The following is a 24742-nucleotide window of genomic DNA, read 5'->3' as shown; positions in this document are numbered from 1 at the left end:
GTGCATGCCTGTAACCAAGGGGATTAAGCACAGAGTTTCGGGCACCTCCCTCACTTCCTGCCCCTGCCAGACACACTGGAGCCAGAGGCGGGCTTCACTTGTGAATACCGTCAAAGACAAAATGAACAAAGGGACCAAACCTTGTTTGGCACGCATAGTAAATCTCAAGAAGGGCCTTTCCAGCAAGAAATGGCGGAAAAAGACTGGGGCCATTTTGACAAAATGGGCATCCATGGGTGCCTTACTGCAGCTGCGAACGCAGCCCGCGGTAAAAACACACAATGGTAGTAAAAAGTAAACCACTGCCACCAGGCATTAATTGTAGTGATGGTAACATAAAAATGTCACATGCGATAGAGAATGGGATACTAAGTAACCCCTCCAGCACCCTATTGTAAGATAGTGTGTGCTGGGTACAAAATGTAAGTAAAGTCAATTTCACTTCACTGCTCTTGGAAACGGTAGTTTCACTAAGAGAAGGTATTTAAACGTTTGGGAAATCTAAGACTTCCCTGTGCCACTGCGCTGAAGGTGCTGTGTCACAATGCAAATATGCCTATGGAGGTTGTCCAACTTCATCACCAAAAAACTGTTTAAATCACTGAAAAATACATGAGTGGGAAAAAGTCTCTAGGTTAAAAATTAAAAAGTTCTAGAGTCCACCAAAAGTGCTGGTGGGTCTCTAAGGTAGAGAGGAAGCAGCACATTTCTGGGAATTCTCCCTAACACACACACACTTTGGGGCCTAGAAGGGTGTCCTACCTGACAATACACCCCAATACTTTATCACACAACAAATCATCAGGTAAATAGTTCAATTTATTTTCCTCTTTAAAGTTACCCTCTGGAATATAGCATAACTTGCCCTCCAACAATTCTTTCTATTCCCTAGTGAGGTGGCTAGCCCTAGACAGCGCTTATGGGCTGCTTATCCGCGGTGAGGGGATAGATCAAATCTGTCATGTATTTTTGACTTTATTCATTACCCGTTGAAATGTAATTCTAACTAGTAGAGATGCTTTCCTTCTGTCGGTTTACCCCAAGTTACTCCTATTGTCAAGCTCACCCTATACGTAACCCTGAACCAAGCCTTCTTATTTTTGTAACCAAGACAATCTCATTCAACCGCGCCTCGATGCCTTTGGGCTGTAGCGCGCTTTACAAATTCAAATGAACTATTGTATCAGTCACTACTGTTTTTTTATGTAAAAGGCACACCTTTACATTTATGAACCTAACTAGTGTGCCAAATGCCTTGCAGGTGAAATCTGATTACTTTATTCTTTTTCCTTGCTTGGCAACGTAAAAAGACAAAAATGTTGTGTGGAACAACTCTCATTGGTTAGTGAACCATAATTAAATCACTTCCCACACTTGACATTACCTATGGTAAAGCACTCAAAATGTCATATCGATTTTGGCAAGAGTTCTATTATCTGCTTGTTGGGACCTTGGGGCCATCGCAGTGGTCCTTTGTTTAAGAAAAGGTCTACCTCGACCTACCTGCTTCAGTGATGTAGGTATTAACCACTTTCGGGCCACAAGACTACATACAGTGCTGCCAATATGGACAAACATTTTTTTTTTCTCAATGGCTGCTCACCCCTCCTGTGAGTGAGAAAACAAGAAATGGGGATGGATGAGAAAACCCAATAATTGCTCAATAAATGGTGCTCTATTAGCGAACATCTCTACTAGGAGTCAGCAAAGTTCCTTACCCCATTTGCATTTGTAGACAGATAGCTAAAAGAAGCAATTTAGGTGACTTTTCATTCTTTTCAGGCACGGTTTCTTGCACGTCCCGGTTCACCCTAGGACAGTACAAAATTGTATATTCTTTAGGTTTAATGAATGTTGGCAGGGTTAACCAACTTTAATTCTTTCTGACTTGTCAGTACATAATTCTGAGAGTTGACTGCTTCGTCATGCCACTCGTGTGCCATGTATCAACTCTGAGGGACTCTAGTGCATCCACTTGTCCTGATGGACTACGTGGCTTATCTTGTTTCGTCGGAGGGTACAGAAAATCCCAGTATCATTTGGTCAGCGGTTGATCTCGTCTCCGCTCCAAACGCGGCTCGTTTTGTACTTGTAAATCAAACCCTTCCACTGAGCTTAGGTTTTGAAAAGGACACACGTCCACCATCTTGGAGTGTCTGCATATGGCCAGAGTCTTATTTTGAGCAGCTACTGTTACTTAGTGACATTCCTAAAGACTTATCACATATATGGTAACACATCACAGATGTGTTTATTCATCACTATATCATCTGCTACCTTTACCACGGGAGGATGCCAATCTTAAATAATTGGTTCCTATAAATTCCATATATACATCCATTACATGGCGCCTGATAATCTCGTGGCTTCCCATTTTGCTTCAGTCGATTCATGCGTGATATCCTCACCAAGCGTGATATCTACACCAAGTACACTTGTAATGGCTGCTTTGCCCACAGGCTTCTGTTTAAGCGAGTTCTGTTAGTGCACTAGTATAATTAAAAACAAAAATGCGTATAGAATTTGCGGTACTGGTTCTCGTTACTGAGGTGATTGCTGTGAATCACTGTAATTGAAACCCTGTTGTTCTGAGCAAATGGAGGGGTATATCTAGGAAGGTCAAAATTCTGCTGAGTTAACCTGTCTTCGTTTTGTATGCTTTTGGACAGCAAAGTTTATGCCTCCTCATCCTCATTTTGTCTCAAACTCAGGACATCCTGTCTGCACTCTCCTCCTATCCTATCCTCTCACTCCCCCTGCTCCTCCTCCTGGCCCTTCTGCAGCCCCCCCCCCCCCCTCCCTCCTTCTCTTCCTTTCCCCTTTTCTCCACAGACCGGTTTCTAGACAAGTCTCATCTACGAAAGTCTCTTCAAAACAGGTTTACCCCTGTTCTTCCAAAACTATCAAGGACCACATCGACTCCCTGGCTGATTTCTGCAACCACTCCTTTGCCACTGGAGTCTTCCCATTCCCCCCCTGAAGAAATCCCTTGTGCACCCCCTTCTTAAAAAAACCCTCTGCTGACCCCACTTGCCCAGCTAATTATCGCCCAATCTCTTATCACTCCCTTCCTGGGCAAGCCCCTGGAGAAACTGGCCATCTCACAGCTGAATCTCCATACTGAATCTGTTGGTTGTCTTCATGACCATCAGTCTGGCTTCAGAGCTGCCACAAGCACAGAAACTGCTCTCCTGAACATCCGTGAAGACCTGCTCTCCAACCTTGATTCGAACACCCCTTGAGTCCTCATCCTGCTTGATCTCTCTTCTGCCTTTTGATACTGTCAACCATTGCATCCTGCTCAACCGTCTCCGTGATAACCTGGGTATCACTGGTCAGGCTCTGACATGGCTGACCTCTTTCCTCTCTGACCGACCCTTCCAGGTCCAACTTGGGTCCTTCCTCGCATCTGTCTTCTACTCTACCTCTGGTGTCCCCCAGAGGTCTAACCTCTCTCCTCTGCCTTAATGCCAGCAAGACTGAGATTCTCGTCATCGGCACACCGGATCCCTCCTTCCCTGTAGCTCTCTGGCCAGCCTCTCTTGGCCCTCCTCCTGCTCCCACCTTTGAGGCTAAAAACCTCAGGTCATCTTCGACTCCACACTCTCCTTCTCCCCTCACAACTCTGATGTCTCTAAGAAGTCACATTACCAGCTGCACCTCCTCAGAGGTATTGTTCCTTTCCTCTCCTTCCCCCAGAAGCTCACTGTCTCCAGAGCCCTGGTTCTCTCTAGGCTGAACTATTGTAACAGCCTCTAATCTGCCTGCCTCTACTTTCCACCCTCTGCAACTTATCCAGAACAGGACTGCGAGACTTGTCCTTAGCCTCAAGCCCAGGGATTGTATCTCTCCAGGACTGAAATCTCTGCACTGGCTCCCAGTGGCTGCAAGGATTAAGTTCAAAACGCTCTGCATTGTCCACAAGGCCTTCTGGGGCCTGGGGCTGCAATACCTTCAACTCTCTCTTCCAAAATACCTTCCTTCCCGAGCCCTTCGCTCATCTGCCTCCAACTCCCTCAGGGTCAGTCGCTTCTCCAAGCAACGAGTTGGTGGTAGATCTCTCTCTCTCCGGCAGGGGCCTCCCTGTGGAACAGCCTTCCTACCTCTCTGAAACTTGAGGAGAACCATCTCTGGTTCCGGAAGCACCTCAAAACCTTCCTCTTTGCTTCTGCTTTCTCTCCCCCTCTCCCCTGCTGAATTCCTGGCTGAAACTGCACTGGTTACCTGGCCACCCTGCCTGATCTTGGGCCCAGGCACCGCCAGCTGCACACCTGCGCTGCCTCCCTGGCAACCCCTGCACCTGGGGACTGTTTTCTGGATCCCTTTAGTCCCCATACCAGCACTTATGTCTGCACTTGCCACCTCTGGCTTTTATCTTTTTCTGCTATCCCTTGTACTGCACTTTCCCCTCTCCCTTCCCCCACGCACTTTTCCCTTTCCCCCTTATGTACTTGCGCGATCTGAATGACACCTGGCCTAGTAAGATCGTTGTCTGTCTTCTCGTTGTGTCTCCCCTCCCCTCCCTTGCCTCGTCGCGCCTCGAAACACTTGTGTATAGGTGCGTTATAAATGCCATATCATATCCTCTACAAAGCATGATTGATGCTGCCGGAGTATGTGCAGTGTGCCCGACAAGCACTGAACAAATAGATAAATCGGACAGGGGAACCGACTTATGAATTTCCCGGGGGTGCCCAAATATAGGAAGTGACATCACCAGCAGTTATATGACTGCATTTGTTGTCGCCAACCTGGTGCAAAGGGGTTTGGGGGGGGGGGGGTGCAGAACAGTGGAAACATTGGCTAGCATGTACTGCATATACTAAAGTCAAGTAAGGAGGAGGTGTAAGCCTTCCAGTTGCATTCCAGTAGGCCAATACTGCCCCTACTCCACCCCTCTATAATCATCCAGGTTGTAGTAGACCTCAAAAGGCAGAGCAGCACAACTAGGATGGGAGAACAAAATGTCATCCCCTCCTGTAAGTGTCAAACCTCAGAGCAAAGACCGTGTGTGTGCTTCCTACCTTGGAGCACATTCTCACTAATTTGGTGCAAATCTCTCAAGTGGGTGCATGGGAATCCCATGCGTGTGTGTGGGCTGCATACCCCTGATCACTTGCTCACTTCTTCAGTGTGAAACTCTGGCCAAGGCAGTACTGTCCCAATGGTGAGAAGTGTCGTATTTTCACATTAACTATGCTTAAGCACTTTGGGTTATTGAATAGTGCTGCTACATTCTGAGTAATTCCATCCCTTTAAATATACTGGCTCTTGTATAACCACAACAGTGTTGATTTATTCTGATGATGATGATGATGTTAGACTTGCTCAATAGTTCTGGTTCTGTATCATTAAATGTACTTCAGATCTTGAGTCTCGGGAGGATAGCTCGGGGGCAACGTGCTCGCCTTGGAAGCAAGACGACATGGAGCAACACAGGTTCGATCCCTCTGGGTATATTATGCGCATTATAAATAACCAATAAAAATAAATCCTCTGAGAAGTGCTAGGGCCTTGTCAATAGGAAATATAGAAGCCCATTAGCTCTGCACCATTAGGCCATGCAAGTACTGTCCCATTGAATGCTATTACACTGAACAAGGTCAACAGTATGGCAAGGTCCATACTGGGTTCTATGTGATAATTCTGCATTTTGAAGAACAAATTAAAAAGACCAATTTATTTCGGCCGATTTGTGTGGTCAAAAGGCCGAATTATCACATTCTACTGCCCACCCACCCCGCTTAAACCCCCCCAAGAAGGTGATCCCACCTCACCCCACACTCCCACGCTGTTACCTTCCTTAGAATTCAGGGGAGTTACCTCCCTCAACACCTACGTTCCCTGCCCATAGCATAGCATTCACCCTCACCAAGAGGGGTGCACAGATGTACAAATACATCCAACCCAAAACGATTTTTAGAAATTGGGGGATAGACTTGCTTTGCATCTGTACCTCCATTTCTAAAATTCATTTTGGGTTGGGTGTACTTCTACATCCGTGCACACAGATGTAGATGTATACCCAAACCAAAACGATTTTCAGAAATTGAGGGACGGATGGAAAACCAGAGCCTCTTGCTTTGCATCTGTCCCACAATTTCTAAACATCTTTTTTCCCCGGGCCGCTAGAGAGAGACACAGTATGGATGGAACAAAGGGCCATCCATACTGCGACTCTTCTCTCCGGCTTGGGGGGGGGCAGGAGGGGGACCCAGAGCTCTGTACTCGGTGCCCCTGAAACCGGGCCGTGGCCTTAAACTGCCTCTGGTGCCAGGGGCACCAGAGTCAGTTACAGGCCACGGCACGATTTATCTATTTGTTCAATGTTTGCCGGGTCCGTGGACCCAATTTATTTATTTCTGCGATGTTGGTCGGAACCGGTTTTTCTGTTAGTTCAATGTTTTCTGTACAGCCTCGCAGGCCACATGAAATGGCTTGGAGGGCCGCATTGTTGCCCGCGGGCCGTATGTTGGACAACCTTGTTCTAGAGTTTTGCTCGTCGCGCCAAACCAGGTTTGGTCCCTTTGTTTCATCGCCTTTGGTGGGCTTCTGGACTGAAGACCACCTCTGGTGCCCGAGTGTCTGGGTTGGGCAGGAAGTGAGGGAGGTTCCCGAGACTCACTGTGCTTGGTCTCCTAGGAGACCCAAATTCACTTTGGTGTGATTGGCTGGCTGTCCGGTAAGGACAGCCACCCTGCTGCGTGAGTGGCAGGCCGGTATGAATGGGAGGAAACTGGATAAAAGGTATCCAGATATGGTATCCAGATGGCTTACTTGGGAGTTGATTGGTCCCAACAACTCAAAGGGAGAAGTCGTCCTTGCAGGGCTGCTCTGTCGATGCGAACTTGGCGATTTGGACCTGCAGCAGGGCTTCACCGGGCAAGCAACGGTCCAGGAGTTGCAGCAGCTGTCCTCTTCAAGCTCTTCTTCGGTTCTTTCATCCAGTGGTCGACTCTGCCTTCCAAGCCAAGAGACTCGCCTTTTATTCAGTTCTCTCCCATTCATTCCAGCCTAGCTGCCACTTACCAACAGGGTGGCTGTCCTTGAAGGACAGTCAGCCAGCCAGTCGTCAGAGTGAATTTGGGTCTCCTAGAAGACTAAGCACAGGGAGTTTCAGGCACCTACCTCACTTCCTGCCTACCCCAGACACCCTGGAGCCAGTGGCGGGTTTCACTCCTAAAGCCCTCCAAAGGTGAATAAACAAAGACCAAACTTGGTTTGGTGCGCAGAGAAAAACTCGAAGGACCTTTCCACAAAGAAATGGCATAGAAAGACCAGGGACCATTTTAACAAAGGAGGCTTTTTGAAAAACATTGCTCCTGTGATTTAACGTTACCGGAGCTGCGAACAGTTTGCGGTCGGGATAAATCATGGTAGTTAATTGCAAAACCACTGCCATCAGCCATTCTGAGATGAAAGGGTAACCTAAGATGTTACATGAGCATTTAGAGACACGGGATACAAGTAACCCCTCCAGCACTCTATTGTCATATAGTGTGTGCTGGGTCTAGCAAGTACAATGCTAAGTAGTCCATTTCACTCTACTGCTCTGGGAAACAGTAGTTTATCCCAAAGAAGGTATTCCACCTTGAGACACCTGAAAGACGTCCCTGTGTCACTGCACTGAAGGTGCTTTGTCACAATTGTAAGAGATGCCTGTGGAGTTTTAGAATCCATAACCAAAAAGAAAGTGTATAAAAATACATGAGTGGGGGAAAAAAGGGTCTCGCTCTCGCCAGGTTAAAAAAAATTCAAGTCCTCAAAATCCAGCAAAGTTGCTGGGGGTCTGTAAGGTAGAGGGAATTAGCACATTTTTGAGAATTCTTCCTAACATGCACGATGCACTTTAGCAGAGCTTGAACCTTGTGAATGGAAAGGTTTTCAGTGTGGCGGAGTTGGAAAACAGCTAATGGCGTAGGAGAATTTAAAGAAGGGTTTGGATGGCCCAGCTCTAGAGTCGAGGCCACCTTGAACCTGGTTGTCCATCCAGTAGTTGCATGAACTTGAGAAAAACTTCTGTTTGAGGTGGAATGGAAAAACAAAGAAGGCGTCGAGTTAATCATTTAATAGTATTAAATGCAGCAACGAGCTCGGAAACGTGTTCTCCAGTCACATGGTCAGATCAAAATAGACAATGGTTCGAGCTACACCGAAACCAGAAGACCGACCATGCCATACTCCCTTTCTATTCTTATGCACAGAGCTTATGCAAGGCCAAGTTCAAAGCCTTAATTGACTGGCGGACTGCAAGAGTGATGATAGATGTTGGCCTAATTGGATGGGGAGGCACCTGGGGGGTACCAGCCTGCGTGCTGCTGGCGTGTGGAATATTCCAGAGTGGTACAAGCGTGCCAACTAATTGTAGAGGGGTCACGTAACAAATGCCCTTTATAGTTTATTTATCCAGTGAAACGTATATTTAGTGACGATGAAGATGACTTGCGCTAGAGGAGGGCTTAGTTTTCCACCTGATGCTAGAGACCAATCACTACACCCGTTAGTATGGAACGTATACTTCGATGTTCCCTGTAAGCCTATCGCATCCCCAAGTTGTTTTTTGTAGGTTGCCGCGTAGGGACGTCACTGAGTTTTGACTATAAAAGTTGTTTTTTAAAAAAATAATATGCATTGAGAGAAATCAAGCGAATGTCCGTATCTCCCTGTTTTTAGATAATTGCATTAAAACAGTATTACGTTTTCCCAACTTCCTGAGTCTGTTTGATTATTTATAACTATTGCTACCTCGTCTTTTAGGGCCCTAGATCAAGGGGTTTACGGGAAAGAACAGAAAATAAAGGGAAGCCAAGCCGAAGGGTGTCCCAGCAACTCTGTACAGAGTGTTGTGTGATGCAAAAGTCTGACAAATGCCATAAACCTTGGAGGAAAGCATGTCTCCAAGAAAAATGTATATATGAAAAAAACATATTCCAAAGGGTCTAAATGAGTGAGTGTGGAAACATCTTCCGACTCGCTCAGGAGAACTGACCGACAATCCACATATCCAGCAAATAATGATGGTTGGGAGACTCATGTGGAGAATATTTTACATAAACATGAAAATCTACCTAACTGTTATACAACCTAGTGCGTCAATTAACTGTGTTGTCTGAACCACACAGTTTTCCTTTGGGATAAGGTAGTCTTAAGAACCCATCCATAAGGCTTTACATGATTTTTATATAAATGAGAAACTTTGTTTGGTAAGAATTGATGCAGTCACGCTGTGTGAGACTACACAACACTTATCTGCTTGGTATTAGGTAACCCACCTTTTGGTATAGGTGTGCTACACAAGTTGGTAGTGTGACTGAGCAGCCAGGGCTTTCGCAAGAGGGGTAAATGTGAGCTGTAGAGCTGTACAAATGAAATCCGTAAATACAAGTAGCCAAAACACTTGCACTCAAGGTTTCAGTTATAAATATTGAATTAACTTCAGTTTTTAAATGAGCATTCATTAAAAAGGCTATGTGTGTAACAATGTAAATATACTTTAAAATACTTCTCAGAATCAAACAAGTTAGTGGATACACTTTGGAGATGCATCTTACACACATCCTACACCCTGAGGTGACTGCATTCACAAGGACATTAATGGCATTTATATATCACTAGTTATACCTTGCAGATTCTGAGATTGCAGAAAGTAAAGGCTTAAGGAAGGATTGTTAAACAGGTTCTCGGTAAATGTGGGGATAACTCAATCTTCCAATGAAATCTAGACAAGCATTTCCCAGCAATCCGTTTAAAACAAGCTTCGACCTATGAGAGACGAACCACATCAGTCAATGGATTAGAATCTTCAGGGAGCCAGGACATCCAAAGTCAATTGGAACAGTCTGGAGCTGAGGCACTGATTGGATCAGAAACAGTCTTGCACAAAGTTAGTTTGTAGAAACATCACTTGGTGGATCACAAGCTGTTAAGCCTGTGCAAAGAGAGTTGAGAAACTCAGAAAAGTAAGCCACTGCAATTCCCAACGGAGAAAAGCACAGCTCAGGACAGTTAAGTACCCCCAGTCTAAACAGTACCTCTGGTTTGAAGAAGAGTGGTCCAGCTGGACCGATGTCTTGCTACAGTGGTGCAAACCCTTGTTCCTGAACCTCCGTCGTGTGGACAAGAGGACGTCCGGAGGGCTCCTGCAGCGGTAATTGGGAGGGTGTCTGCAGCTACATGCTCTTTTTGGTTCAGCAGCACTTTGCAGTTTCAGTACTTAGCAAACAGTACTGTCGCGGATCTTGGATACCGGTTGGGCTTCCTTCACTCCTTGGGTGTTACGCTCACCTGGTCTCTGAGGAGGCGTTGCGGCACGGTTGCAGCCCTCCCTGGACTTGAATCACCCCCTTCAGGCCTCTCCCCCAGTAGAAAAGCTGTGAGCGGTGATACTGCTCCTGCGTTGAGATAAGCGTGTGTAAGTGCCCCAATCTGTGATTTTTTTTTTTTTTAAACATTTTTTTGTACACCTCGAACCCTTCAACCCAAAGTACGGCTTCTGTGAGCATACGCTAGCCCATAAATCTCACCTGTGAATTATGGAAGATAAGCTCTCCGTCCTGCTATTTCTGGCAGGGGCGCATCGAATTGGGTCTAGTTCCTTCACTGATCCCTGATGAGGATTAGTCCAGTCCAGCAGTGACTATGCTTGTACTTATGATTGGTAAGTCTTTCTTGAGCTCTTGTGGTGCTGTTCGTTCTCTTTAATGTCTGTTACTCCTATTTATGCCCGCGATAATGTCTCCTGTTTTCTTCCCTTGGATGGAAGGAAACACGGCCTCAATGCAGCTGCGAGACGCGGCCTGATGGAAGATGGATGCAACCGCAATGCTCAACAGCAGGTAAGTGATGGTTTAAGGGAAAGCGCAAAGTATGGCGAAACGCAACCTTAAACTGACTGTTTTTTCGATGTCTAACCTTGTCTTCTATTTTTCCTTGCAGGCGCTGCTGTCGACGATGGAGCGTGTCGTGCTGCGGTGCCAAGATGAAGATTTCAGTGTTCCGGAAAGTATAAATATGAATCTTTGGTTTGCCGAAGAGATGCACAGGTAAGTATAGCTTCCCCCTGTTAAGTATGCTGGCAGGAAGCAGGATCTTCAAATGGAAGTCTGACCTCAGGCGACGGTGAGCGTTACGCTGCTTGCAAGTGCAGAATAACAGAGTCTGTCTTGAGGATCAGGGCAGCATATATAGCTGAGATCGTGGGCACGCCCATTAGGACTGGCTTACCAGCCGCACCCTGCCACTCCTGGAGAGTGAGCATGTGCAAAGGCAATCCATTAGCAGCTACACCAAAGAATACACTTGGGGCTGCCTAATGGATGGAATGTTCAAGGTTAATGCATCTTGCTTAATGGATGGTATGTTCAAGGTTAATGCATCTAAAGTGCTATGTCCATAAGTCTTTTGGTGTTAAATAGATGTTTTTGTTTACTTTTGTTCATGAGCTTGGCGCCAAAGGCGCCAGGACAGTGTCCACCCAGGTCACCTGTGCATGCGAATCTTGCATGTCTGTGCCCCTGACTTCATGACCATGACATTGGGTCCTGCACTCTGGTGAGGGGACTCTAGCTCTGGTCGAGCTGCTTGTGGAGGGTCCTTGGACTTAAGACGTTGCACTAGACAACGGATTTCTCAACCCCTAGCACACTGTTCCTGCAGCAGTGAAGAAGTACAGCCAGTCTGGGAAGATGGACCAGTGGAGTTCGTCTCGGGGTTAATTGGTCCCACTAACCCAAGGGAAAAAGTCTTCTCTTCCGAATTTCTCTTGCCGATCAGAAAAAGGAGTTTCAGCACAGCAGCAGGGCTTCGCCAGGCAATTCAAAGGTCCAGGAGGATGCAGCAAGCTTTGTTCACGGTTTCTTCGGGTTGTTCTTCCCAGTGCTCGACTCGGTCTTCAGTCTCAAAATCCTCACCTTTTTCAAGCAGGTTTCTCCCATTCATGCACAGCCTAGCTGTCATTCAAACAGCAGGGTGGCTGTCCTGCAAGGACAGCCAGACCGGAATGGGTTCATTCAGGCGTTCCGAAAGACAAAGGACATGGGAGTTTTGGGAACCTCCTCACTTCCTGCCCTTCCAGACACACTGGAGCCAGAGGCAGGTTTCAGTACTGAAGCCCACTAAAGGCAAAACGAATAAAGGGCTCAAACCCGGCTTGGCGCGCAGAGTAAAACCCAAGAAAAGACTTGCAAACAGAAAATGGCAAAAAAAGAAGAGCAGGCTATTTTGACAATGGTCAACCATGGGTGCTGTACTGCATCTGAGGGTTCAGCCTGCGATAGAAAAGCACAATGGTAGTGCTCTGCAGAATTACATGCAGTGCCCTTTGGCAACACTACACACAACTAGGACTACAGGTGTAAGCAAAACCAACCTTTGTACTACACAGTTATGTGATAGCAGTGGCTGAGCAGTCAGACTTAGCTCAAGAGGGATGTGAGCAGTAGATGTTACACAAAGGACTTGCAATCACAGTAGTTCAAACAAACACTTAAGCTTTCTTGGTAAAGGAATATACATTTATTTAAACTATTAGTTAGAAAACATTCCACTAGTAATAAGCAGCTCAATATCACGCTCTCATACACTACAGTACTTAACCAATACGTTTCTGAACAAATTAGGCTCCCTGAAGTGGGAGCAAAATGGCACTTCAGTAACTTTAAAAAAGGGGTAGAAAGACACAGATTAGAAGAATCAAAACAGTTACTTGCATAGGCAGGGCAAATAGTTTCAGTTGTCTACAAGAGGCAATTCAATAGGCTAGGCCAAAGTCAATGGTTCAGTGTCTTGGATAGGATAGCATAGTTCTGGTAGTAAACGGTTAAGTCTTTGCCAATGTTCTTGGAAGTAGTTTGCATGAAAGAGTAGTAGGTTGGTTTTGGAGCGAACAAGACTCCAAAGTTCGGAAAGTTTCACAAACTTTCACCGCGGCAAAGGGAATTTCTCTACCGCATTTGCACAATACCTTATGGATGAAGAAAAGCTGTAGCTGAGGCATTTGTTCCTGCAGATCTCGCTGTTCCTGACCCTCAGTCGTGGGGACAAGAGGGTGGTCGGGAGGTTCCTACACCGCACAGGGAAGAGGCCACAAGCTTGGCAAAATGTTGGTTTAAGGTGCGAGTGCCTTAAAGTCCACAAACTGGTATCCTTCTCACTGGCTATCTGGTTTTCAACAGCACTCTGATGAAAATTCAACCAGTATGAAAACTATCCAGGTGGCTTGCGAGTTGGTTGTTCCCACCAGCTCAAGGGAAGTCGTCCTTGGGCAAACCAACAGTCCAGGAGTTGCAGCAGTCGTCTTACTTTAGCTCGTCTTCGGTTCTTTCTTTCCAGTGGTCGACTCTGCCTTCCAAGTCCCAGAGACCTGCTTTTAAACAGTTGGCTCCTATTTATTCCAGCCTAGCTGTCACTAACCCAGCAGGGTGGCTGTCCTTGTCGGACAGTCAGCCAGCCAATCACGCCAGAGTGCATTCAGGTGTCCTAGGAGACTGGAGTTTCGGGTACCTTCCTCACATCCTGTCCACCCCAGACACTCAGGCACCAAGAGCAGGGCTTCAGCACTGAAGCCTGCCAAAGGCCAATGAACAATGGTACCAAACCTGGTTTGACGAGCACAGACAAACAGTAGAAGGACCTTTCCAAAAAGAAACGGCAAAAAAAAATGACCAGAGTCTGTTTTTACAGAGGGTTCTTGGGCCCCATATTGAAAAACGATTGCTGACCCGATTTTTAGCTACAGGTGTTCACGGTTGGGAAAAAACATAGTAGTTTCTTCTAAAACCACTGACACCAGCCATTTCAAGAGGAAATGGTAGCATTTCACTGCTACATGAGTGTTTAGACCCAGGGATGTTAGGCAACCCATCCAGCACTCTATAGGAAGATAGTGTGTGCTGGGTCTATGAATTTAAAGAGACTAGCAAAGTCAATTTAACTTTACATTCACTGGGAGACAGTAGTCCATCCCATAGAAGGTATTTAAACCTTGGGAAGTCTGAAAGACTTGCCACTGCACTGAGGGTGTTGTGTGACACAAGAAAAAGATGCCTATGGAGTTGTCTAAAACTCCACATCCAAAGAACACAAAGGTAAAACGCACTTTAAAATACATGAGTGGAAAAAAGGCTTTCACTCTTTCCAGGTGAAAATTAAAATCCTAGAAATCCAGCAAAGTTGCTGTGGGTCTCAACCACTGCCACCTGCCATTTAATTAGGAGGGTAACATAAAAATGAGAATGTAGGATAAGGGGCTACTAGGCCACCCCAGCACTCCACATAAGATTGTGTGCTGGACCTACAAAGAGAAAAGGTAAGTAAAGTCCACTTTGTTTTTACTATTCTTGGAAACTGTAGTTTACACAAGAAAAGATATTTAAACCTTATGAGAAATCTAAAGGATTTCCCTGGCTCATTGCATTGAAGGTGCTGTGTCACTATACAAAAAGCAGGTGCCTAGGTAGTTTGTCAGACTCCGAACACAATGTAAACACACAATCCGAATCCGGTGGAAACACATGATGGAGTGAGAAAAAGGCCTTGCTCACTCCAGGGTAAAAATTAAAAGGGCCTAAATCCAGCGAAAGAGCTGGGGGCTCTCTAAGGTTGAAGGGAATTAAAGCATAAATGAGAATTCTTGCTAACAGTTATATACCATTGTTTTTACACATCTTCCTAACATCTTGGCTAAGCATGCCCTTCACAGTATATCAAGGTGCTCCTGTATGCAGGAGTCTGAAAGGGTTAACTTTAAAGTGACTTGTTTACTTTTTGTCTGTAGGTGTTCTTGTTCACAAACACTTCATTCATGCCCCTCTGCCATTATCACACTACAACACAGAATCCCTTAAAATGGGAAAGCTGTTAAGGGTGTGTTTTTGCAGTAAAGTCTGCATTACCTCGTCATCATATAGTCCTACTCTATGCTCCTGCACACAGCTCCAGTTAGAGCTTTGAGTTTTTTCCATTCACGCCATGCAATAAAAGGAGTTATGTAAGTATAGTCTAAGCAGGAGCCTAAGGACCAGGAGTATCAGCCACCTTAAATGTAATTTTGCCCTACTGGACCATTGAGCCGAACTATAACCTCTCATTGTCCTAAAACATATCACGTATACTACTTTAGGCATAGAGTAAATATCTGCAACTCCCTGCTAAGGTGGATTTCTAGAATCTGGCCTGGTGAATGGATTTTAGGAAACCACCCTAGTGGAGTGGTCAAGGCATAGTCTCAGGGACAGTGAGTGGGTTCAGCGGTCCACAATGAGTCCACACAGTGAAGCACAAAATTCAATTTAGACACATTAGTAATACTCTTATACGTTCAAAAACACACACTAGAAAAATGAATCTAGCAGGTTGTAATATTATACAATGCTCAATTAACAAACATATATACAGTCATCTTAAGGGTTGTGGGAATGCATACAATACCCTAAATATCTTAAAGAAGGGAAGTAATTATGCAGTAGAAAGAATCCAGTTCACAGGAATTATGCCCTAACTTAAGAAGTCCAATCCCTATGATGTATGGGGCCTTGTGCCCAAAAGTCAACACGCTGCTTTTTAGGAGAGAGCACTAAGTGTAGGAAGAGATCTTGTGTTGGTGAAAATGTTCCAGAAGATATCCAACTAGTTACAGGTATGTAAAGTATTATTTCTATCTTTCAGATACCAGCTTTTGTATCTACATAAAGCGATGAAATGGAATAAACAACTTTTATTTGAAGGAGACTGGGGGGGGGGGGTGTGAATGTGGCAATTACCCTCGACTCTGATTTTCCAGGTGACTAGGTATGCCGATTGGGCTTCGTTGGAGGGTAGGTTGTCCCATTGTCGGATCCAGTAGAAAATGCCTATGAGCTGCAGGTGCAAGGATTCTTGTCGGTTCCAGGAGCAGAGTGTAACCCTGTGGTGGGAAGAAATCCCGAAGGCACTGATGCAGACCTCCTTTAGATACTTCACCAGATGGGAGGAAGGCGAGTTCCAGCGACTGCTACCGCACATGGGCGACAGCAGGTGTCTTTCAGTCGCGGTTGATAAAGACCTTCCAGAGCAGGATCCCTCGATGCTGGGAAGCTGAAACTTGTCAGGAAGGAGACTTGTGGCATGAGCTGGCAACCACCAAAGTTGCGATGAACACTAAACAGTCAATATTCTACTGAGGTAGCCCACTTGAGAGCTGGTGAAGTGTGTGTGATTTGTTGTGCACTATAGGTATGGTTGTGTTTTGTGTGAGTTTAGGTGTTAGCAGAGGGATGAGTTCTTTTTTTTTTTTTAAGTTGGTTGGTGGTGATCAATTGTACCGCCTCCACTTTGTCTACCTGTGGTATGCGTCCCAGCCAGTGTTGCAAATTGTAATGTGCTAGGCTAGGGTGAGGTGGGATTTGGAGGGGGTTTTGCTCTACCTCCTATATACTGTGCCGGGTTGTAGTTTGTCTGCGGGGCATTTAGTGGGTATCCCTAAAAAGTATCCCCACCAGAAATCTCGCCGTACATGTGGAAGTTTGTCTTGCCATAGGCAATATTTTTTGCGGTGGATAATTTGTGGGAGCGGGGGTGACCCCTGCACATTTAAAAAAAAAAATGCACGGGTTGCGCTGGTGTCCCCCGCAGGGGCCATGGGTCAATATTGCCGCAAAAATATGGTATTTTTTTCGCAATATTTTTGCGGTGATATTAACACATGGAACAAATTAGTTTAAACTACGTGTTTAAACTAATGGATGTCTGTACCACTTTGGCTCCTGGCATATCCTGTTGTGAAGCCACTGTTAAGATGGATTTCTGACCTGGTGGGCAGAGGTTCAGTAGGCCAGCTTAGTTTCTTGGAAAGGGTAACCTTCTGGACAAGCCAAATCAATCAAGGTAGCTTGGCGGCAGTCAAGACTAGGTCTCAAGAGGGTGACTGAAAGACCTCAATGAGCACACAGAGTAATGGACACTTACAAATCATTACCAGTCGCGTGTGTGTGTGTGTGTGTGTGTGTGTGTGTGTGTATATATATACAATCCTAGCTATACATATATATACAAGAACAATGGGGTCTAAAGGATGAATGTGCCAAATGGGTCCACAACCTAAATGGGGAAGGAAGCATGCAGTGCAAATAGTCCTTGGGCCCTTCGGCATCGCACAGTCCTAACTGAAAGTCAGTCCAATCCCTAAGATGAGGGGAGCCTAATGCTCAAATGTACTTGCGAAGCTGGCGCACACGGTAGTTCAAATGGGCAAAACAGTCTCTTTTGTAGGGGCTGTAGCAGCTCGAAGATCGGGGATGTGATGCCGTATAGTTCGCCACTATTCGAGAAGGGCCTCCACTTGAGGGCAGAGTCGATTCCAAGAGTTGGGAATAGTTCGCGCTGGCAGTGAAAAGGAGAGGGCCCTCAGGGGCCACTCATCCATAAAAATGGATGGAGGTGCTAGAGGCCACCGGTTAGGGTTGCGATTGCGCATTCCGGACCAAACTTCAGCATTCGAGTCCACTTCAGTTGCAGGTTCAAGTGTGGCAATATGGCGGGTCTGCAGCTTTCAGCGACTAAGTTACAGCGTTGATTCCCAAACGGAACAGTGGCAATTTCTCCGCTCGTGATGGCTGGATCAAGCCAGTTTCACTGCAGCAGGCTTCAGGGGCAAGAGGGGCACAAAAGCAGCACACCTGCAAAGTTCGCCACCACGGCTGGGCGACACTGTAACCGCGTATACTCTGGTTCGGGTGCCCTCATTTTACTCCAGACCTGGGAATGCCTAGAGTACGAAATTCGGTGCAAGAGTGCCGTGAACACAGAGCTTACGATGTACCAAGTTTCAAGGGCCTCCATGAAATGGCGGTGGTGCCAGAGCAAAGGTCTTGCGTAAGGAGGACCCAATGGGAGATCTGCTCACATACAGGCATGCCATACGTGGAGGGCGGGGGCCTCTTCCCTGTGCCCTTAAGCTACCTGGGCCCTGTGGTTTATATGTTCAGTCTCCACTCTTTCCCACACTAGTGTTGGGGAGAACTCTCAGAAATGTGCGAATTCCCTCCACCTTAGACCCCCAGCAACTTTGCTGAATTTTGAGGACTTGATTTTTTTAACCTAGAAAGAGTGAGACCCTTTTTCCCTACTCTCTCATGTATTTTAATGTGATTTGAACACTGTTTCTTTTGATTATGGAGGCTGAAACTCCATAGGCATTATCTTTTACATTTTGTCAGACAGCACCCTCAGTGCAGTGACAGAGGGAAGTTTCTCAGATTTCCCAAAGGTTTGCATACCTTCTCTTGGTTTCCATTGGCAGTAAAGGGAAGTTGACTTTACTTACACTTGTAACTTTCTAGACCCAGCACACGCTATCTTAAAATAGGGTGCTGGAGGGGTTACCTAGTATCCCCTTTTTCTAGCTTCTCATGTAAAATATTTTGTTACCCTTGCCTCACTGAATGGCTGGTGGCAGTGGTTTTGTTTTAATTACCATGGTGTGCCTATAGTGTGGGATGCGTTCACAGCTGCAGTAAAGCCCCCAAGGGTGCCATTTTTGTCAAAATGGCCCTGGTCATCTTTTTTTGCCATTTCTTTGTGGAAAGGTCCTTCTTGAGATTTACTCTGTGCCAAACCAGGTTTGGTCCCATTGTTCGTTTTGCCTTTGGCAGGATTGACGAGTGAAGCCCGCCTCTAGGTCCATGGTGTCTGGGGTAGGCAGGAAGTGATGGAGGTGCCCGAAACTCCCTGTGCTTAGTCTCCTAGGAAATCCAAATGCACTCTGTGGTGATTACTGTCCGGCAAGGACAGCCACCCTGCTGGGCTGACTGACAGCTGGGCTGGAATGAATGGGAGAGAACTGAATAAGACTAGGCTTTTGGCTTGGAAAGCAGTCGAACACTGGACGAAGGAACCGAAGAAGAACTTGAAGAGGACGCCTGCAACTCCTGGACCATTGCTTTGCCCTGTGAAGCCCTGCTGCTTTGCTGAAACTCCAAATTTGTAACAGAGGCCCTGCAAAGGACGACTTCTCCCCTTGAGTTGGTGGGACCAATCAACTCCAAAGTAAGCCACCTGAACATCCATCTTGGAGCTGGTTGAATTTCCAGAGTTGCTGCTGGAAACCGTATAGCCAGGGAGAGGAACACCAGATTGTGTGCCTTGCTTTTAAGCTGGCCGAGAGCTCCAGGAAGATCCTCCAGACTCCCAGTAAGCAGGACTGACCGAGCCTGAACCCCCTCAACAGTGCAATACCCCAGAAGCAAGGAAAGTCAATCTCGACAGCCAGGAACTGCTGTGTTGCTATTTGTGGTAGACGTGAGGAGCTGAAACACTGAGCAGCAACTGAAAGTGAAGTTTGCTGGTTGCGAATTATGACCTCCCCAGTGCGGTGCAGGATCCCCAGACGTTTTCCCTCGTGTCCCCCTGACTGAGGCCCAGGAACAGGGAGACCTGCAGAGCTGCACAGGAACAGGAGTCCTCTGCTGCATCTCTTCTTCATTTTTCAAGGTACTGTAAAAAGTCTAAGAACTTACCTCTAGCTGTAGAGTTGCTTGCATTTTATGCTGCTCACATCTAATCAGCTTGTGGCCCTACATTTGATTCTTTTCTCCAAAGACTTCTAAAACAATGTGCAAAGACTTTCATTTAACTACCAGAAGTGTTTCATCCTAAATAAGACTTTTGCTTATTGACTTTGGCCTAGCCTATTGTACTGAATGGCTTTTGTTGTGGGGAGGACGGGGTGGAGGGGTGGGGGTTCCACAGGTATTTCCCTGCTTAATATTTGTGGTCTATTGTATGTTCTAAATAACTGTGTCCTTTTTAGTACTGTATGATCCTAAATGCAACAGTGATATATGTCCCCAGCACCCTAGCAATTGAAGTCACCCGAGGGTGTAGGTAGGGTCTGTGGGCTATCCCAAAAGTTTATCTACTGATTTAGAGATATTAAGAGTGTATACTTGATTAAGCGTATTTGAGTGTTACTATTATATTGCTACCTTGTGAAGAAGGCTTATTCTGACTGATAAATAAATAATTTATTCAAGAAACCTTGAGTGTAAGTTTATTTGAATACTTGTAACTGTAAACCTTTAACTCCACTACACCTCACATGACCCCTCTTGAGATATGCCTGACTGCTCAACACGCTACCAAAACTGTTTAGTACAAGCTTATACCAAAGGTTGGGTTTCCTATACCTGTAGTCAGTTGTTTGTAGTGTTCCCAGAGGGTACTGCATACAAACCTTGCCTAACAACTAGCCAGTTAGTACCCGAACGCGGTAAACGCGAATGAGCTAACTAAAAATATTGGTAAAAATGTAATTGCTGCCACGGGCTCGTCTATAGACGCTTTTAAAAGTAACCTAAAAGCCCTTTGGTGCAAGTCTAGGGTGATGCAAAAGATTCCTCATTGCACTGCATTGGATGATAATGTGCTATAAATGCCTTTTGAAAGACTTATGGAACAATCTCCACAAGAACATTTCCTAACTTTTTCCTATTTTCTAAAGGTACTTTAAACTTTTTGGGCACAAGGCTCAATTAAACTTGGGGTTGGACTCGTAAAGTTAGGGCTTCTATTCCTGTGGACTGGTTATACAATTGCCCAACTACTTGCCTTTCATTTCAGGTGTATGATAAAGTGTATGCGTTTCATTAACCAACAGTGACTGTATGTTTTATATTTGTTTGATAACCTGCTTGATTCTTCTAGTGTTTTGGGGTCTATAATAAATGGAGCATTTTTGTACTTACTAAGTGTAATCATTGTGTAGATTACTGTGTACCCCTGACCTCACTTGCATCTCCTGAGACTTAGCCTTGATCACTTTCTACATTGGTTTGGCTAAACTCCCCAGAGATCCGTTATTACAATGCCTTGCAACGCATATCCACAACCCTTGTGATGGTTAACCAGCTAGGAACGTTTGGAAAGAGAAAAGTCTGCAAATCCATAGTTTGGATGAAATCGATCTTGGGGCTAATATAGGAGAGGAGGCTTGACAGCGTAATGCTTTAGTTATCCCGACACGAAGCCTGTGACGTGCACTAGATGCAGTGATGTGGTACTGCTCAATCACCTAAAATACCTGGAACGTGTTGGAAATCCTACTTTGTTGACCTTGCGTATCCAGTGATTACCTTGGATTAATCCCTATTGTTTCTAGTTTTTTACCCTAGAACGTGTAGTCTATGCATTGATATAAACCCTACCCTTGATACCTATTTTAATAAAGATCAGTTGGCTTGAACAACGACAAATAACTTCATACGTTGCTCAGCCTAGTACAGAAACAAGAATCGACGATGAGGCATTGAAATGTTTTGAATGGTTGGTTCAAAAATATGAATGTTTGGATCTGTCTGTAGGCTGTGTACAAAAGGCTGCACCTGCAGATTCAAGCACAATAGGCTTCATTTCTCAGGTGTGGCCCTTGGTAACCAGCCCTCACCCGAGCGCTGTCAGGGCCCCCGCTCTAAACCCCACTTTCCTGTCCCAAAACCCCTGCCGCTATGTCGCATCCTCCACTACGTCCACCTTGCTCCCGCCTCCTCCCCCACTTATCTAATGCAGCTTCCGGATACCTGCTTCTTCTCAATGTGCACACTCTGGATGCTGTGTCCCAGGAAGCCCAATGCACAGAAAGCCGCAATTATTATGTGTGCAACCTTTTGTGCCAGGGGCTTCTGGATATGTGGCATCTAGAGCACAAATGGAATGCTTCATTATTATGGATAACCTTTCATGAAAGGATGCTTAGAACTGAGAAGCGATACATTTTTGCTTTTATACAGTTTTCAACCTGCAGATTATGAGTTCAGTAGGTTAAATGGGCTTCTTCTAATAAGGGTCTTTGCATCATGCTTTTTTTCTACAGGTTTGGAGTATGTGGTTGAATTCAAAAATCCACGAATGGCAGAGCCAGACTATGAATGCAAAATGTGTAAAAGTAGATCAAAGTTGATCCCTCTGATTGTGCATCTCAACGGCTTGAAACATAGAAAGGCATATCTTGTGAGTATGATGAACCAAATAGTTTAAAAGTTACCTTAAAAATTCTCTGGTTCTAAAAACCTTAAAACATGTTGTACCACACAGTTGCCAAATGAAATTTCAAAACCTACATTATAACATTGAAAATGTTGGTTTCTGAGGAAAAAGGTTAAAACTTAAAAAAGAAAAGTGATGTTATATTGTTTGTTCCCCTGAAAATATAACCCATCTTGTTTAATGTTATTTAAACAGAGCAAGCATTTTCCTTTCACGGCTAAAACTCGGCACCCCGACGAAGATATATTCCAATTTCTGAGAAGATTGGCATTGGAGATAGAGCGTTATCGAGGATTAAAAACATTTCGGGTAAGTAGGGAATTGCAGTCCCCAAAGTTATTATTTGTATATAAAGCTTTGTAAAAAAAGCATAGGCCAATTTTAATGTGATTATGTGGTGTGTCTAGTAAAATGAAGTAAGTGTGTCAGTATATTTTAAATAGAACTATGGATTTTAGATTTGCTGTGGTATAGAAAATCATTCATAATGGAATTTGAAAACAGTTTGAAGGACTTGCCTCAAAGGTTTTAAAGTTGCTAATAGCATCTTTAACACTCTTCATTGTATAGATTTTGTTGGAAAAAGTGAATTACCTGTCATTAAGGTCCTTAGTCCCACTTTCTGCCACAATCTGAATTTAGTCCACAGGGAGGGGTCTGAATTGGAGGTGCATTTAAATGCAACTTTTAAAATACAAAATGCAGCCTTAGCAAATGTTTTGTTCTAATCACCTTTATTCCCCCGCCCCCCGACTCCAACCATTAATTTTATGTGTAGGGTTAATTATCCAGTGTATTCTCAGTAACCAGATTGTAGGAGCACCCTACGGATGAACGTGGACTATCGAATAGGAACTGTAGGGCCTGGATGTGAATAAAATAAGTATACTTACTCGTGAACATAATTGAAATTTACCATTCTAAGTAAATTAACTTCGAATGGTTGTATTGTTTTATTTTAGTAGAAAGTGGCAATTTGTCTTATGGACTATATTTAAGAAAGTAATTTCATGTTGCCCACGCATTTATTGGTCTTGTTAAGCTATGTACATTTTCTAAACATTGGACTTTAAAGAGCTGGCAGTGTATATCTATCCCTTGTTAGGGAGAATTCTCAAAAATGTGCTAATTCCCTTAGACACCCACAACAACTTTGCTGGATTTTGAGGACTTGATTTCTTTTTACCTGGAAAGAGTGAGCCTTTTTCCCACTCTCTCGTATTTTGTGATGTTATACACTGTTTCTTTTTGGTTATGCAGTCTAACAAACTCCATAGGCGGCATATTTTACAATTGTTACACAGCCCCTTCAGTGCAGTGCCACAGGGCAGTCTTTTAAATTTCCCAAGGTTTAAATACCTTCTCTGGGATCAACTACGGTTTCCCAGAACAGCGAGCGTAGTGAAATTGACTTCACTTAGCACAGCACGCCCTATCTTACAATAAAGTGCTGGAGGGGGTTACTTAGTATCGCCTATTTCTAGTTACTCATGTAACTTTCAAATGTTACCCTTTCCTCTCAGAATGACTGGTGGCAGTGGTTTTATAAGAACTACCATGATTAACCCTGACCGCGAACTGTTCGCTGCTCCGGTTCAAGATGGCGCCTGAGCCTCATTTGTTAAAACGGGTTCCGGTCGTCTTTTTTTCGCCATTTCTTTGTGGAAAGGTCCTTTTCGAGTTTTTCCTCTGTGCGCCAAACCAGATTTGATCTTTGTTCATTCGCCTTTGGCGGGTTTCAGGAGTGAAACCCGCCTCTGGCTCCAGAGTGTCTAGGGTAGGCAGGAAGTGTGGGAGGTGCCCGACACTCCCTGTTCTTTGTCTCCTAGGAGACCCAAATGCACTCTGGTGATTGGCTGGCTGACTGTCTGGGAAGGACAGCCACCCTGCTGGCTGAGTGGCAGCTAGGCTGGAATGAATGGGAGATAACTGAATAAAACGATAGTCTCTTGGCTTGGAAGGAAGTTGACCACTGGACAAAAGAAGGAGCCGAAGAACTTTAAGAGGCCGGCTGCTGCAACTCCTGCACCGTTGTTAGGCAGAATTGCATGTAGTAGCCTCTGGACCACCACATACAATTAGGACTACAGGTGTAAGCAAAACCAACCTTTGGTATAAGTCTGTACCACGGTTTTTGGTAGCGAGCTGAGCGGCAGGCTCATCTCGAGAGGGAATGTGAGCAGTAAAAGAGGTTACACAGAAGTCTTACAATCACAGTGGTTCAAGTAGACACTTAAACTCAAGGTTTCTTGGTAAAACACTTTATTAGTCATTTAGAAGGCATTCACTAGATGGAGGCAACTTAATATCATACACAAACTTCGGTACCAAACCAATAGTTTTCTGAGTGAATTGGGCTCCCCTGAAATAGGAGCAAAATGGCATTTCAGTCACTTTAAATAGGAGTACAAAGGCACAAGTTAATAAAATAGATCACAAATACTTTCTTGGCCCGTGCAAATAGTTTTAATTCACTAGAGGGACTCTATTCAGTTCAATAGGCCTAGGCCAAAATCAATGTGTCTTGGATAGGAAAGAGCAGTTCTTATAATAAACGGTAAAGTCTTTGCCAAAGTTCTTAGAGGTAGTTTGTACGAAAAAGAATCATATGTTGGGTCACAAGCTGATTAGGCCTGTAAGTTGGGAAAGTTTCACGAACTTTCACTGCAAGAGTTAAGTTCTCTCAAGCGGGTTGGCACAGTACCTTAATATGAAGAAAAGCTTCAGC

At 45.0% G+C, this 24742-nt stretch overlaps 1 protein-coding gene across 2 annotated transcripts in view; it reads left to right on the top strand.

The window, feature by feature from the left end:
- Positions 1-24742, top strand: part of LOC138497211 (uncharacterized) — an 835962-nt gene that overhangs the window by 167686 nt on the left and 643534 nt on the right. For both annotated transcript variants that reach the window (XM_069620534.1, XM_069620535.1), the window contains exons 6-7: positions 21842-21978; positions 22210-22323. In XM_069620534.1, coding sequence (XP_069476635.1) covers positions 21842-21978; positions 22210-22323 — 251 coding nt within the window. The remainder of the gene's footprint in view (positions 1-21841; positions 21979-22209; positions 22324-24742) is intronic.

The sequence above is a fragment of the Ambystoma mexicanum genome, chromosome 5q (genome assembly GCF_040938575.1).
Source record: "Ambystoma mexicanum isolate Mex_15411 chromosome 5q, UKY_AmexF1_1, whole genome shotgun sequence".
NCBI lineage: Eukaryota > Metazoa > Chordata > Amphibia > Caudata > Ambystomatidae > Ambystoma > Ambystoma mexicanum.
The sequence above is the reverse complement of the archived record's forward strand: the minus strand, read 5'-3'. Positions and strand labels throughout refer to the sequence as shown.